Source organism: Zophobas morio, unplaced genomic scaffold (genome assembly GCF_036711695.1).
Source record: "Zophobas morio isolate AGI-343-1 ecotype UQ-CSIRO unplaced genomic scaffold, CSIRO_AGI_Zmor_V1 ptg000011l, whole genome shotgun sequence".
Classification (NCBI taxonomy): domain Eukaryota; kingdom Metazoa; phylum Arthropoda; class Insecta; order Coleoptera; family Tenebrionidae; genus Zophobas; species Zophobas morio.
The window spans coordinates 10811450-10829258 of record NW_026972116.1 but is presented as its reverse complement, the minus strand read 5'-3'; the positions used below and the strand labels follow the sequence as shown (position 1 = coordinate 10829258).

The 17809-nt window shown below is 33.1% G+C and overlaps 2 protein-coding genes and 1 long non-coding RNA gene across 7 annotated transcripts in view; 1 reads left to right on the top strand and 2 right to left on the bottom strand.

Annotated features, from left to right (window-relative positions):
- LOC135126909 (uncharacterized) overlaps positions 1 to 17809 on the bottom strand; it is a 114259-nt gene that overhangs the window by 78163 nt on the left and 18287 nt on the right. For 2 of the 4 annotated variants that reach the window (XM_064053129.1, XM_064053132.1), the window contains exon 1: positions 3304 to 3739. The exons of the other annotated variants lie outside the window; for them this stretch is intronic. In XM_064053129.1, coding sequence (XP_063909199.1) covers positions 3304 to 3352 — 49 coding nt within the window. In that variant the 5' untranslated portion in view covers positions 3353 to 3739. Of the gene's footprint in view, positions 1 to 3303; positions 3740 to 17809 lie in introns of those variants that run through there. 4 annotated transcript variants of the gene reach the window in all.
- LOC135126910 (uncharacterized) lies at positions 3721 to 16984 on the top strand. Of its 2 annotated transcripts, XR_010280151.1 has the most exons (4): positions 3721 to 3784; positions 15736 to 16138; positions 16188 to 16825; positions 16882 to 16903. It is a non-coding gene; the product is annotated as an uncharacterized LOC135126910 (long non-coding RNA). The 2 variants fall into 2 exon arrangements; XR_010280150.1 differs by having other exon boundaries at positions 16188 to 16984.
- On the bottom strand, positions 12738 to 13695 carry LOC135126908 (uncharacterized). Its single transcript, XM_064053126.1, has 2 exons — positions 13504 to 13695; positions 12738 to 13445 (listed from the first exon to the last, which is right to left on the bottom strand). The coding sequence occupies exons 1-2, from the start codon at positions 13681 to 13683 to the stop codon at positions 12738 to 12740; spliced, it is 888 nt and encodes a 295-aa protein (XP_063909196.1). The 5' UTR covers positions 13684 to 13695.

The window sequence follows — 17809 nt, the reverse complement described above, 5'->3', positions numbered from 1 at the left end:
AATGGTACTTGAACACACCTTTCCTAATTGGACTATAACTTTACAACAAATTTTATACTTAGGCAACGAAAAAAGATTAGGTATTCCAACGCTACACAAGCTTTCATTTTCAAATAAAATTCAAAGCGAACCGTGAGTTTGCTGGAATGTTTGTTATCAGCAGACAACAAAACACCTACAGCATAATTTTCACATATACAACAAACAACAAAAACCTTGAGTTTATGCTACATATACTAGCAAAATTAATTAGCAGAAAAAAAATTTAAGCAGAGCCTACGTCGTAGACCCGTATAGACTAAGTGTAGATAGGTAAGAAAAAAACTAAACCTTGAGAGTGAAAAAAGCGAACTAAATGAGTCACCAAATAACAAATTCTTAGCAAAATTTGAAAGTTCATTATACTTTTGCTTAAAAATAATATAACGAATCTCAAATACTGACCTGTCTAAAGTACAAAAATCGTGGACTATAAACTGTGACTTGTTTTTTACTTAATTATGATCATGTGAAGGTCAGTGTGCCTACAGCACGATCAAGTTTTCTTATTAAAAAAATATATATTATGTAGGTCATCGTTTTTACTGCAAAATACACTTCTGCAACGAACGTACGCTTGGTATAAAGTATGCAAGTCCAAGGCATTTTCAACCGAGCGGGTTTCTTGCAAGCCACCAGCAAAAAAGATGCGCCAGATGTGGAATGAACGCACGAATATATTAAGCTGCTGAAATATTTTTGGCGATTTTTTTACTTTTTCAGCTAGTCGCTTCGGCTCTCAATGCGAGTCGGTTATTTTCTTCGTATTTTAGAGTTATAAGATAACCCATACACGGCACGGAATGCGTTGATTTTTAGGCCAGCAATTATAAATTCAGAACCGCGCCGACATGTCTTGCACGCAGGATCCAGTCTGATGCATCTTTGACGTAACCACCTTTCAAAACAGGTACAAAATTATAAAGTGGTTTAGCCGAGATTTCCATTCAGACCAGTTAATAAATTAAGACCCGAACAATGGATTATGAAAACAAAATAACGATGAAGGCGATTTTTATCTAAGCATAAAGGTTAATTGTGTCTATGTTTACAATTCAGGTTCAACTTCCAGTTCCGGCTGAGATTCATCTTAATTTTAAAAATTCCGAAATTATTTAGTCGGTGTTACGTAAACGGTCGAGGCGACCTTGACAGAATGTTGCTTTTTGGAAAATGCGTTTTCTTAATGCTAATAAAATTATAAATCAGTGATGATTTAAAGTGTAAATCAGCAAATGGGAGTTGTTTGTGGAAGATAACGTCATAGAATAATAGCGAAGATCAAAGATCGTATCTTTTCACACGGTCGTCATTAGTCACACCTGAAAGCCAAATCCAAGTCCGAAGTGCGACTTTTATAGGTGAAGATTATTCAGAACGATTGTTTCCTGTTTAGTTTTTTTTTTTTGCAAAAGACACACCCATGCACTTGTAATCAGACGACGATACAATGAAAATGAATTATTTATCTTTAAAGATCATATCGTCTGATAGTCTTAAATTTCTTCCTTAAATCAGCGAAGGAAATAAGTTGTTACGCATGAATAACAAAAACCTTGACATTGCTAATAAACACATTAGACGCACATAAATAATGTATTTTTCCTCAATCAACTCCATTATTTTTAGAACAATCAGTCAAACTTGAAAAATATTCCATTTTGATTGAGCTATTTTTACATGTGGATCGCTTCACGGTTTGCATCGTCAAAACTGACTTTGTTGATCAAACAAATCCTAAATTATAAATTATCGCAGAACGTGTTTTTGATTTTAAGACGCGCATCGTGTTTATTACGTTGACAATTTTAGTTTACGAGCTTTGTCAACCACAAATAACTAGTTTGTTTTCTCGAAACTCCCCAACTTCTTACGAAGAGAAGTCATACTTGAAGGACACCGTGGTCACTCTGCAGATGATGGAATATTTAGACGGTCTTGAGTATTTTGACGTAGGTATACATTAACTGTTCGCTGGAAAATCAGATGGAATTTTTTCAACCGGTTTCAATTATTCAAGGACCTACCACTAAAATTCAAGTCAAGATTGTCTCACAACAGGAATACAAATTAATCAGAAGACAGAAGACATTTTTTTTTGATTGATGAAAAAAAGTATTTACGGAAATGGATGATCAATCGGTTAAGGTCGTCGAATAATGACTTAGCATCACCAGACTACTTACTCAGTATTTAAACATCTGGATTAGCGTTTGTGTATATAGACAATATTTTATTCTAGATTCCATTATGATTTATCTTATCTTTTAAATCATCAAAGGCTGACTAAACATTATGTAACACTGGGCAGTTTTTTACGTATTCAGGCATTCCGAACGATATCACAAAACTAATGGAAAAAATTTAAATCGCAGGAAACCAAGCGTTCTGCGGATATGACGACCTTGCTGTAATTTTATGTTTGAGAGAGTTTTTCAGATGGAACGTCAATATACACCCAAAGGCGGTTGACAAAACTGCCGCCTCATGGGCTAAATCCTATCTTAAATCTTATTCATCTGAAAACACCAACTTTATAAATCGACTACCTTTACATACAATCCGCAATAATTCTCCCTCAAATCCCATCCAAATCAATATAGTTAGAGGTCAAACTTCACCACTAAATAATTGAAAACTTATTTACAATTTCAGGTAAGATATTATTGTTCGAAGTTTCCTATGAAGCAGAAAATTAAGTTTCTTATTTAATTTTTTGCTCTTGTCGTTAAAAAAATATAGCCCGTCAAGTTCTCAAGTTATATCAAGTAAAATATGTTGGGGGATTACTATTGGACTTATATTCTTGATATTTAGCTGTGAGTATTTTAAAATCTTGATAGAAAAATCTGAAAACAGATTTGGAATCAGTATCAGAAACACTACTCCATTGTTTTTGCACAAAACTGCTGTAAACCAGTGTAACCATTCGAATAAAACAATCGAATAAGATTTGAATTATTTAATCTTAAATTTGGCGGGAACTCGCATTCGCCTGAAATTGAGTTTAATTGTATTCATGCTACGTTTGGGTGCCCCTAAGAGTTATCTTGGGGCCGTTATTCTTCATATATTTACCAACAATATAATCATTTTTATGATTCTATGATTAGTATAACATTATTAATTTTGACAAATGACATTTTCAGTGTAACTCACTGAATTAGAATTATTTTCCAACAAGTTTTTTGCTTATATAAATTTTGCTATGACACCACCAGAAAAATTTATGTAATATAAAAATTTGTCTACAATAAAACTCACCAGGACCGTACTCGTAGTACGACGGTGTACAGCTCGTTGACGTGCACATGGTGTGTCGAATTATTTACAAAATAAATAAGCCGCACTACCCTAAGCTATCAAAGACTTTTCTAATTTCCAAGCCCGAAAAATCGAAAATGGTCCTCGAAAAAACTACACAACTACCTCGAAAAGCCATTAATCCCGCACATTAAAAAAAGAGTTCGTTAATCGAATTCAATGATCCACTATTCATCAGTGGTCTACCGAAGACACTATCACAGCCATCCAAAGGCGCAACTTCTTATAGTGCGACTACGGCACGTGGTCGAACTCCAAACATTTTTTATTTGATCGGCAAGTTCGGGTGGCACGTGACGGGGTTCGGAGCCGCGATTGGCTGTGTCGGTTAACCCCGGTTAACCGTAACGAGATGAAGTTAACTTGTGACCAGCTCGCGTACCGGTAACTTAACGAATGCTGGGGCGGTCTCGCAACACAGGTGAGTGGCGCAGTCGCGTGTATCTTCATAACGCGAGGTCAGTGTTTACAATATCGGCTCGTTGTTGACATTGTTTGTGCAAAATTAGACGTGTACCAACAGGAATTAAGACGTGTTAAGTGAATTAACACCCTTTAAGGCTAGGCGACAGAACGCCTGAGGTCGAGATAGGGACGTTGGGCTCGATGGTCTGCTATTGGAATTTAATTATTGTTATTCTGGCTGGCGGCTGACCTCTTGTTTCCTTATGCTGCCTTATACTTATTCGCAAAACCGACCGAGAAATTTTTTCAGGCAATTAGCTACACGCATCCGGTGGCCACACTGAAACTTCTTAGATGCCTGAAGAGATTGAAGAATGGTGGATGGCTATTAAGTCGTGCTTCTCCTGTCTATTGTATCTCTAATCGCTAGCTGTAGGGAAGAAACACGAAGTTAAACTAGAGTAGTCCTTGGCTGCTTACAAAATAAGGAATTAATTAATTTTTGTGACACTGACGTAAATAAGGAACTGTTTTTTTCTCAAAAATATATTTTCGCAGACGTGATAGATAAGGTAATGCTCTGTCACGTAAATTGACGAAATCTCCAAACGAGTGTTAAAAGTTAACGACTGTACAGGTCGTCGCGTCCTGAGGAATAAACATTTTTGTTTGTCTTTAATTAGCATTCAAATTTTATAAAACTCTACATCAATAAATAATATTTAACGTGTTATTTAAATGTGATAAATATTTTTATTAGAGTGTATGAAATATAATGTTATGCTTTTAATGTACTGACAACAAACGACGTAAGACTTGAATCACTTGATAATTTTTTGAAATATTCCACTGTGTATCTTTATGATATTTGCTTATGAAATATAAAGCACGACGTTTCGATACGCGAAGTGTTACAACTAATTTAATTATGAGTTTTATATTTTACATATAAATTGTCTATTGAAAAACAAATTAGAAGTCATAAATAGTATGCGCTGTATTTTTGAATACGTTATGTGTAGCTATTTTTAAATTAGTTCCTAGTATTCATAGTGTTAAGCAATACATAAAATTGATACTAATTAATGAACAAAATTAGCAAGCTGCGTTTGATTAATTGTTTTATTAATATTTTGCAGTCCTTGAACAAATTACCGCGTTCGTCAATGTTTCACAAAATCGACTCACTCCCTTCAAACGTAGTTAACAAAATATTTTCAAAATTTTGACTTGCGGCGGTCATTTTTGATTTGTTAAGAACATCCTATGCTAACTTTTTTATTGTGAATAAGACGTGTTACATAGTTCTACACTCTCTGATTGAGTAATAAATTTATTTATTAGATTTCGGTTAACAAAAAAAATGCAAAATTGACTTTTAGTTTAATAGTGATATGCTGTTAGCACTTATGTAATATTTATTTAAGCATTTAAAATCTAGTCATTTTAAAAATAACTTGATTTTTTCAATTAAATAATGATTCGTAATGGTTTTGAGATGAGGAAATCTTTAAGATTTTATTTGACATACAACACTTTGGATTTCATTGTGGTATTTAAATTTATCTCCATATTCATATTGCGTTCAAAATACGTAATATTGTGCCGACACTTGTGGTATTATGTCAAATTATTATACTTTTAATCCATTTTTTTAGCCTTGTACGTTGAGATAAACTGAAATTTGTTCCATATTGATGTGTAAAGGCACCGTTTTTAAAAAAATGAAATTCCGGAAAACATCGTTTTTTTGTTTACAGTTAGGGCCAGAAAATATTGAACGTCAGTTTGAGGTTTGAAATTTCAAAAATTTGTCACGTTGCTCGCAGTTTTAAAAATGACAAACCTAAAAAAATAAGTTTACAATACTTACACTTGTTTTACACTTTGTGACAGTGGAATGACATCGACGTCCAAGATTTCTGACCCCGACTGTATATTTCTTATCTTTCAGATTTCACAGCGTACGCTCACTGCATGCAAAGTCTAAAACGTATTAGTAATTCTCCGAAACTACTGTTTGAACAATTGTTACAGTAGCCTTGTTTAGTACTTTGAAATAACAATACAGGTTTTAATCAATACCACCGGCCGCAAAAAATGCAGACAGCATATTATTTGCATGCGGGAAACCCGAAAATTTTTTAGTCATTGACAACTTTTGACATTGAAGGTTTCTGAAACGTCACGGAATATATAGCATGTACTACACATTCCTTAATAATAATAGGTAATAGCTCGTTTGTGACTTAAGATAATCGGTCTCCAATAAAAACTAAGTTAAAACTAAGTCAAGTATATAATGTAAATCTACAGTAATATCCAATTATAATAGATATTTTAGTGTATACGACACTAATTTTAGGGTTATGTTGTCACATAATATTAAAAACCCTTAAAAAAACTTATTTTTATAGAAATTTGAAATAACTGACCTGAAAATATATAAATATTTCCTCTACAATTCTATAGAAGTACAAAGTAGAAGCACCCTTAAGTTGTAGGGACAATTTGGCTTTCTGCGACTTTGTATTCTTGTAAGAAACTAAATTTTTACGTTTTTCTTTGCACAGCCTAATAAGAATAAAGTTTATTCACATCATACCATGCATTACAAATTAATAAAATACTTGATAAAAATTTTGAGATTACGTCATTAAATTTTTGGTGGGGACGATCAGAAAACTTTTGGTAAGTGTTCTAAATGATATTCTTAAAAAAACATCTAAAACTTTACAACAAAGAGTTTAACAGTTTCAAAGAGTTGTCTAATAAAAGCGCAAACAGACGACAGGCTGTAAACAGAGGACAGACAGACGGAAATGGGGAAACCTTCTGTTTTACATTCTATTAGCTATGAAACGTTCACAAAAATAAAATTGAAACTATTTCTCACAAACAGAAACTACATGGAAATTCGCTCAAAATATATACGAAGGCCGAAGGACGTGATTTTACTGTTGTTGTAAAATTAAACAATTTAATGAACAAGACAAAAACAAAAAAGTATTCTGAGAAAGTTTGTTTACTATTAAGAAAGGAAGTAAAAGTCGTGTTTAGATACACTGTTTAAAAATTAACTAAAATATTACAAAACTTCTATGCATCCACACGATAAGTTTATTTTTGAGTTATAAATTTTATCACCATGTAGATAAGCTTGCAAGGACAAACTCGACGGCCACTCAGCATGTCATTAATGTTTCCTACACATACACAAAATTTTATTAGTACAACTTTATAGAAATTTGAAGCAAAAAAACAAAAAACAAAACGTGGTTAATAAAAATCATGCTATCAGTTCCATTTGGAAAGTGTAATTAATGTTAATGAGGATTTTAATGAAGTTGGCCATTTAAAAGCGGCTATGTTTAAATTATTAAATTATCCGTAGCATACTAAAAGTAGTTTTTGGATATATGTTTACTAATTTAAAGTGAAGATATACGCCATGTAATGTACCTGTCAATCTCTAAGAAAAAACAAGATTGTAATTTTTCCTAATTACAGTTTTACATACGATAAAACTGATTTTTGATGTCACTTGTTTATCACAAACACAACATAATAAAGTTATATTTCATAAAATGTCAAAAATTTCACAATAGCATTTCAGTACGACGTAAACTGATTTTTTATCAACAAAACAAATTTTATCGTAATGTATGTATGAAATGAAGAAAACCAGTACAAATAAATAGTATTTTTTTAAAGAAAACTTGTTTTTCAAGTTATCGCTTTTGTTTCTAGTAAAGTACTTAGATAGCAAAATTTTTTATTTCAGAAAAGAAACTATTTGCTTTACTAATGAGCATTTGCTCCACTTTTACTGTTATAATTCAATATTGATTTCAATAATTTGACGAAATAACGTAGATTGTTTCAAAAAAATTTTGGAGTACCTACTTTGTCTTTTTTTTTTTTAAATTAGGGTCTTCTCAAAATATAAAGTTCGAGGTGACAGTGCAGCGTATCTTTGAACTCTTACTGTATACCGGTATTTCAACTTACACGACAACGATTGCCTGGAAAACACAATCTGGTACATTAAAATCTGTTGGCAAAAAATTTAGATTTTGCGAAGTAAAATTTTCCAAAGCAAAAATTGTCAGTGCGTCAAACTATATTATGCTAGTAAAATATTTAAATTTTCTGTTTCTGACGTTGCTAGAGACGATAACAAAACTAACTGGTTCTTAATTGTCTCACCTCACACCATTAACAGTGGGGTTTTCCTTTTAAGCACCTGTAAATTTATGCAAGTAATGGAACTATCATTTAACTCCGCGATACGTTATATTTTATAAAATTAATTATTAAAGGCGATAACTGCGTCAAATATCCATAAGTGTACGTTCTTAATTGGTGATACCAACATTCGCTCTTTTATTAACAAATGCGGTTAAATTCTAAGTACTCTTACGTGTAACAATACTTTTTTGGAAGTCACTTAAAAAATATCGGCTTTTTATGCTCTCGCTTCGTTAAAAACACTGCAATAAAATGCCGCTTTAAAAATATGTGTCAACAACACAATACATACCTACCTGCGAAAATAAAACGTGCAATTCTACACCAACAAAACAACTAGAAATTATCCAAAAAGTATTTTAATTACCTGCTTGGCATTTAAATGCGTTGCGACAGCACCTGCAATTTTTGCGCTTTGCAAATTAACCGAATTACTCCAGCAGATTCATAAATAAAATCGAGAAAAATTATAAATTACAGAGATCCACGTCTTGGTATTACGACAGCGTCTTTAATCATTTAATTCGCTTGTTAGTGTTTTCGGTTTGAGCAGGTCGACCTAACCGCGAAATTCGTCCTTTAGGAAGATCCCACTTGTCGATTGCAAAATTTTTTCGATTCGCAACACCTTTCGCTACACAGCAATCTGATCAAGCAATAAATAAATTATTACGACACTGTGTTGATTTGTTTTTAACAGAAGGATTATATTTAATCCTCGCATGTTTTTGTACATCATTTATTTTTGAGGTATTGCTCGTTTAATCTCTGAAATCCGAGCGTCGAAGATGTTATCGTGAAAAATGTCGCCAGTGCATGTACCAGTAAACCAGTTTACTTGTAAATATTCCAAGTGAGAAAATGAGCAACGCAAATCCTTAGTTTTATGCAAAGTGTCGATCTAGTACCATAAAACGAACAAGGTTTCTATGATAAATATGAATTAATTATACAATCAGGTTAGTTGGTGGTTTACCAGAACTGAGATATTCAAGAAATTTAATCTGAAGTTTGCTTTTATCGAACTCTAGTCGCAAATACCTCAGTTTTAATATCTGCAAATTTATTATAAAATTATGACGTTTGTTTTTGCCGCAACATATATCACACATGTTTATCAAATATATCGTAGGTAAATAATGCAAAACCAAGTCGGAATAAATTCATTAGAAGTAACTGCAACATTAACACAACACTTGATTATCCAATTATTTCTGATTGCCTTTAATTACACTTGAAACAAAATCTAATTTATGAAGAGAATCTTGGAAATTGCAAGCGAAATTCTTGGAGTTTCTGCGTGTTAATTTAATAACTTGATAGTTAATTGTGATTTGTAGTTTTGATCGCTAAAGCACGTGTTTGCAATCAAGCGAAGCGCATTTCGTACCAGCTTACAAACTCTTTTTTTAGCATGACTAAGAAATTTTTGGGTCCAAAAACGTAGTGAAAACGTAGAAACTTTGTTGGTCATGTGTTTTTTAGTCTATATTTTTTTATAAATAGTTTTATGTACGTGCTTATCTGAAAAATTTCTACACTTTTCGCTGTTCACCCATCCACGCAAAACCACGCAGAAATCTGGTTCATTTGTCATTTAACATCTAGAATATTTTTTTGTATTAAATGTTTTATTAAAAATTTAAAAGGGAGCAACACTGAGTAGGCTTGCTTTTATTGTTACTAAGGATCCCAATCAAAAAGCTTGCTCTTTTATCATTGTCAAGTGCAATTTTTACAGAGCCAGCGAAAACGAACACGAGCGTCCGTGTACCCCCTTAGATGTGTACGAGACGGCAAGTGCCGCCATTCATAACTTACCACAAAGCTGAAAAATCCAAGAAACAATACGAAATCGCATATAAAAATTTTAAAGAGTGGTGCTTAAAAAACGTCGAAAAACGGTCTTATTTGGACGACAGATCCCAAAGCGCAAAATCCTCAATATTGTGCTAAGTACTCGATGTTAAAAGCCACAATTAATAATAATGAAAACATCGATATTACGCGATCAAACTTAGTGCCTTTTCTCAAGAAGAAGTCGGTTGGATATCGAGCAAAAAGTTCTCACAAGCTACAAGCGTTTTTGGCCGAAGCAGACGACGATAATAATTATCTACTGATCAAGGTAATTTAAATTAATTGCTTGCATGATCATAAATAATTCAGGTAATTATTTAGGTAGCGCTAATATTCGGAATATCGGGAGCAATGAGGCGAGACGAACTGACGAGATTAACTGTGGACAATATCGAAGAAAGGAGTTCAATTTTGACAGTGAAAACACCGGATTCGAAAACTCATTTAGAAAGAACATTCACGAGTATTCATTTGGAGTAGGTATATAGGAAAATACAAGAAATATGCTGCTCTCCGTCCAGCTAATGCTTCCAACAATCGTCAAAATTTCTGAATCTTCAGAATGCTAACCAGTATACCGGCCATTGTTTTCGAAGAACATTGGCCACCCTTCTGGCTGATTCTGGTGCCAATATCACAGAAGTAACAGGATATGACTGATGGAAGTCGACGATAGTAGCCGAGAGCTACATCGAATATTCAATCCAACAAAAGAATAAAATATCCGATAAAATATTGGATGTTGAAATTTCTAAAACTTTTGGAGAAGTAGAAAATATTCGAGAAATAATAGTAAGAAAACTGTTTCTGGAGTTGATGTTTCCAGTTGTCTGAATGTTACGGTCAATATTTATAAATTATAACAATGTACAACAATTTTTTGTTTTGTTTGATTTTTTATTAATTAAAGACTTTCTTCTATTTTGTTGTTTTTAAGTGATTTTAACAAAATAAATTTCAGCATGCGCAAAAGACTTTTTTTCACCGTGCCAGGAGCAACGGTATCCAATATTTAACCATAAAAAATCTGGTACTTCACGCTTGGACATCCGTCAAAAAATGTCAAGTTTTTTTGACAGTTGTAGAAAAATACATTTCTGCTACTGTACTATTTTTACGGGTTTATAGCATCTATGCATGAACTATATAATTATTTTTAAACACTATGTATATACAAACAATGTGACGCAGAAAAAAACTGTCTGCCACTCTTTTGTTTTACACATGAACCCTATTCGTTTCTTTTGAGAAATTCTTTATAAGCAAAATGAAAAAACTAAAGTCATACTCGTAGTATTTTACAATTAAATAAACTGTAAAATTTGATTTTGAAAAATTTATTTTTTAGACTAATTCCTAATATCATGAAACAAAATTATGGAGCACAGGTAAAGCACATGTTATCTTGTTATAGTTCAAATCATTTTTTTTTGTATGGTTATTTTCATGTTTTCTCGACGTTTCATGACCCCTGAGTAGGAAAAACGTTTTCGTCTGTTTGTCTGTCTGTGGTCTGTCATATCCCGTCTGTGCCGATTTGTATTTGACGGAATAATATTCGAAACTACTAATATTGTATAGACGGTAAAAGGCTAATCAAAATTTGTCTAATTATCCCCACTCATAAATAAGTAAGTTGATGATATCTCCTCAAAAATTTGTACATTAGGTTGATGAACATTATTTAAATTTTTTAAAATAATATACTCTTACATTTGTGGTTCATGAATATGCCTTGAGTGTTCCCCTAGGCATCCAAATTAGAACGTTATATATAAATTAATTCCTCCTAGATCTCTGAAGCAGATTAACAAACAAATCTAACTAGAGCTTTAGTACAACGGCTAAAATAAGAACGTGATAATGTGATCACAGTATCGGTGATTCCAATCAAAGTCATCCTAGTCTGAAATAGTCTATGATGGTTACTGATAAGATAAACGTTGACAATTAAAATACATTGTGTCAACAACGTGCGACATTTAAACCAGAGATTGTTTTAATCAAGTGAAATTTCGATGGCACCGTAACTTCTAGCACCGACTTACGTTAATCTAAGAAAGAATTCACAGACAAGTTTCTCTTTTGTCTGGTCTATGTGTGCATTTTTATAATTAAGTCATATATACACAAAAAAAAATAATAAAATAAGTACAATCGTTTTAAAAATATGTGAGATTTTCAGCCATTCTTGAAATATCTATCATTTGATCTAGAGTTTCTTTTCCCAGTGTATGTAGCAAATGGAAAACTTAAGTAATGTAAGCGCATTGCAGTTTTTGCATTGTTCGTTAATGAAGTGATCACGTTTTATAAATACTGACATAATAATTAAAGTCTTTTTTTCACTACTAGCCTCAGAAGACTTCATTATATATCGTGTTTGATGCTTGAGAAATTACTGTTCTCCACCTTACCCAATAATGGATTTTTCTCTCCTACTAGTAGATAATGAAAATAATTGACAGTATTGCCATGGTTACCTTAGAATGTCGTAGTTGAGGTGTTTACTTGACATTAAGCTGCCACATTTTATACATTGTTTATTAATGACAGATGATGTAGAACTGGGAAGCTGAAATTTCTTGCGAAATCTTAAATTTGCCGCCTGGACCACACTCCAGCAAGAATGCCACCAGAGCAATCATGAAAAATCTATTGCAGTTATTCTTACGAGCACGCGACATTTTTAACCTCTAATTTGTGTAATCTGTTAAGAAGTAGTATTTTTATAATAAATAATGAAAATGTTAATGTAGAAATAATATTGTGTTATTCGAAAGACAAATGTTTATTAAAAAATTGAGAATAATAAGTATTAACAACAAAGTAACTAAAGATTAACACCTCAACTATAATTATTTGAAATAATAGTTAATTGTGCAGTTGTGGCACGTCATATTGATTCCCGATGTATTGCGATTGGAGGTAAAGTTCTCCACCGGTATAGTTATTTCACTGTTTGTAGCAGCATGTGTGGAAGTAGATGGCATTTCACTACACACTTCTTCACTCCTCTCACATAAAATATTGGAAGAGCTAGGAGCAGGTAGGTTAATGTGATGAGGTGTTCCCTGAATTATATTTGCAATTCTTCTTTTGTCAGTGAGAGACTCCTCAACATACCCTTCAGCAACCATTGAGCTTTTCCAGCCCCCATGGCGTTTGAGTGATAATATGTCCCCACCCATATCAGCCAAAATAGTCGCTGATGTTCGCCTCAATGTATGGCCAGTAAATTCGTCGACATTTGGCAGTTGTAGGTATTGAGCTATTTTATAAGGTGTCTTGCTTATCGTATTATGTCCCATGTTTTGTCTAGTCGGTTTTCCACCTCTAAACCCAATGAAAAGCCTTGCCATATCAGGAGACGGCCTTTTTGTCAAGTATTTTTTAACCACATCAATCCAGGTGGGCTCCATAATGACAAATTTTCGAGAAGATTTTGTTTTTGTTTGAGGGATATTTATGACTATCATATCCTCTCGTGTATCTACATCTGTCATTTTCATGTTGCAGAGCTCATCTGTCCGACAAGCTCCTGCAATTCCTATAATGAGAATAACCTGGAAGCAAATGTAATTTGGCGTTTTTTAAAATCTCATTGTCAATTAACAGAATTACCTTAGACGAAAGAAAAATTTCATCAGGTGCTTCTAAAATAAATTTTGTGATTTGATGCTTCTCAAAAACAGCCGCCTTTTTGGGTGTGTAGGAATCATTTTTGCGTTTGAGAAAAGCAATTACTTTATAATATTTTGAAATATCCACATTTTCTTTTAATTTAAGAGTTTGTTTTAACATAGAAAATGTGGCCCATAGACTGGAAGCTTTTTTGTTTTTAGCTTTTTCTTCCATATAAACAAGAAGGACATTTTCTGACACTTTGGCCACTTTTTTAATTTTGCACCAATCTTTGAATTGTGCGTAAACTTTTAAGTAGAACTCTTTTGATTTTTGTGGCAGTAATTGATCACACTGCACGTTACTTGCTTCTTTTCGGATTTCTGGCGGGGTGCACACACTAGTATCTTCGTCGCTAGTCGACATTTTGCTCTTTATTAATATTTTTGGTTTAATGTCATTTTTATTCATTTGTTTTCACAGGCTATTTGATTTTCATGGATATCTTAAATTCGTTCCGACTTTTATACATTGTCATTAAAGAAAAGTTAAACAAATGTGCTAGTACTGAAAAAAATAATATATAAACCACGGGAGAGAACCATTTTATAGCCTCGCTTTCATTATTACCCTCGACGCTACGCGTCTCGGGTATAATTCAGCTCGGCTATAAAAATTGTTTTCTCTCCCTTAGTATATAATTACTATTTTAGGTTTCGAACTTAATTTATTGTCGTTTTGGTATTATATTTTACTTAAACGCGGTTTATAAGACTGTTGTAACTTAATCATGTGATTAACTGCTCATGTGATTCAATCCAGCAATATGAATTATCAAGACCACGTCTTAATAACGCATTAACTTTCAATTTGTTTTCTACAGATTGTAATGAAGCTTTTGATAAATAATTTTAACATTTGTCGGTGACAACACAGCATAAATGACGAATTTGACCTGTCCGGATAGGCATGGGCATCCCAAAATAAATGTTTCTTCTGTTCCTTGATTCATGAAGTAGAATTTAAAATATATCATGAATCAAAGTTTGCATACTTATGTCACTGTCAATTCTGAGCAGCTGAAAATTATTTGCAAAAGTGCCAAGATATTCGTTTACAAACACGGAAAAACAGGTATGATCTTAATTTATGGAGTGTCAAAAAATGCAGCAAATTTGTACTCCCAGAGATATCCAGAACATAGACATCCAACAGATAAAATTTTCAAAAGACTTTAAATAGTGTTTTAATTGATACACATTTGGACAACGAGTTTTGGAGACTCTTTTAGAAAACCCTCACATTTCGCAACGGACAATTGAGAGAAAAATTGACATAAGTTAATCTTATGTTTTTCGAATGTTATTATGTATAAGTTCCACTCGTATCATATGCAATTAGTTCATGACCTAGGAGATACTGACTTTCCACGAAGATTAGCATTTTGCGATTTTATTAGGGAACATTTTATTTAGTGATGAGACCAAATTTTCCAACAATGGACAAGAAAATCCACGATGGATTCGTGAAACGCATTTTCAGAAAATTATTTCCATCAATTTTTATTTTAAATGTAATGCGTGACAGTGGCACTTTGTATTGACACTTTTAAAACCACAGACTTCGTGGATTTGTGATATTTTTGAAATTCTAGTGTGAATCAAGGAATAAATGAATAATGTATTCCGGGTTGCTGTTAACCACAAATTACATTCGTCGTTTATGCCGAATCACCCTGTATTTAAATCAACGTACCAGATCGACAGTATAAAATCGAAACACAATTATCATACTTTAAAAATAAACAATGTTTAGATATTCTGAATAAAAAAAAAATATATGAACCTAACTAACCCTTTGGAATGTCTTCCAAAATGGGGTCTTGTAAAAGATTTTGAAATACTGCAGTTTTTTTATTGAACGTTAATATAAAAAAAAAACTCATTTTATTGCTCTGACAGTCACGTAACATTTAATAATACACCTAGTTAAATTAGGTTTGAAATAAATCACATCAATTAAGAGCTAATTACCACTAGAAAATGAATTCGAAGCCAGTTTCGAGTAGTTTCGTGTCAATGTTATATTCGCAGCAATATTCTCATTTCTTGAAACTTGAATTGAACTCGTGGGTGTGTGCAACGAGTGTAGTTTATCATTATAATGTTGTGTTCTCATAATTGAACCTCTGCTGACGTAAGCGATGGTGATTCGTATTATTCTTTCTTTCAGATACTGAGATATTTCTTCTATGGAATGGCTGTCCAAAGGTCGCCCCCTGTACTTTGAACTGGATTTTTGTACTGCTTAATTGACGTCATCCTTTCGCTAGAAAATCCTCACCCATCAAGGTCCATGCAAAAAAGTTTTAGTTTGACGTTGTTGCTGACAATTACTGCAAACTTTCCATCAATGATGTCTTACTTAAGAATTATAAAATACGAAATGATGATTTATTAATTGTGTAGTTTCGCAGTTTTCGGAAAAATTTGCATCCGCTTTTCATAAATTATCATAACTTTAGTGTTAGTTGATATAATACCGAGAATTATGTAACAAGTTTTTAATTTGGAAGACTAACACGACAAGTTCTTGGAAGAAGTTGCAACCAATCCAGTTTAAAAACCATTACGTAGTAAGCATTAATATTAACACAAGCATAAGCCAATAATTTTTTTTTATAGTTAACCTGCTGGGATTTTTATGATCAGCATTGTAAATTGCATAACATTACCCGCATAGCAACTTATCACTGACTGCACCCGTGATTTTCCGCCCCTCTTTTTGAACTCGAGGGACTTTCCATGCTCTCACAAGCACGCCAACGTCGCTTCAGTTCAATTTATTCGGATTTCTCACAGGAGTCAAAGCTCTAGGCTAATGACAATAATAATCTGCAACGCCAATTGTCTCTGGTGCACTCTTCTTTGACAATGAGCACTGTTTAAGTTGGATATTAACATGTCACAATTTAGGACAATGACTTCGGATTAACTTGTTTATTACATATTTAAGAGATAATTGTGTTTTTGTCATTCAACAAACAATGTTAAGGTGCCACCACACTACATTACACTCTGTTGTCATTGCCATTAATTATATTACATGCAGACTCGCCTAAAAATGTGTTCTTTAATTAGCCATCACGAATGAAAACTGACATGCAACCGGGGGTGTTTCGGCTCCTTTTAGCTATAATTGCGTGAACCTTTTAGTATTGATAAGAATACATCATCCACCCAAAAGGTCGAGGTCGTTACGCCAAAACAAAGGTCATTGCTGAACTTCCTCTACCATATAGGTTGAGCCACATATAGACAAGGCAATGTCGTTAATGGGTGACTATTATTTTGAAACTAATTAATATTTTTTTTACAGGCTTGCTATTACACAGCAGGTAAGCACCTTCGTTCCACATAACTCTCATGTATAACGACAGAAAATTCATAAACAAATCACTTTAAAGTAACCTCCTGACGAAAACACAAAATGTTGTGTCACGGTACTTCAAATCAGACGCACGTATATAAAAAATGAAATTTTTATTGTAGTTGCGTCACTTTCGCATTTCGACAACTTAGAAATGATCGTTTTTCAGTCATTTAACTAAACATATTTATGTTATTTTGTTTCTTTTCGGTTTGCAACAGGATCTGCTACATTTCTGATTATGAAAATTTTTAAACAATGCACAGATAATTATCGGTCACTTATCGCTAGACGCAACGCAATTACAGCCATGTCAATTATCATCCCACTTGTTTCATGACTTGTGCAAAAGTGCGTAGCAGACCACATAATTAAATCAAATTAAATTATGGTACAAAATAAACATACCTTGTCTTGAATTAACATATTTCGCGTGGTGAAGCACCTGCTTATTCTCGTTGAATTTATTGTGTACACAGTCGTCCATTAGCATCCTGTATCAATATTATCATTAATATAAACTCAGCAAATTTTATGGAAGCCATCACCTGACTGCTGGATTTTAATTTTTCTGGGTAGATAGAAAAGGTCGTGACCATGCCAGAACGATCATTTTGAAAGATTAAGAATAGGTAAATTGACCTCTGCGATATTTTTGGTGATCAAAGCAAGTCGTCCACTGAGATAATTGGTGATTTTATTTGTAAACAAAAAAGATTTTGATGGTCATTGTCAAGTCCGATTAATGCTAAATTCTTAGATATTAACGATGTGTTATTAATTGTGCTTGACCAAGACCTTCCTCGACATGTGGGGAAGTTCCTACTGATGCGTAAGATGCACTATTATCGCTAAAATATGTACAGGGTGTCCCAGT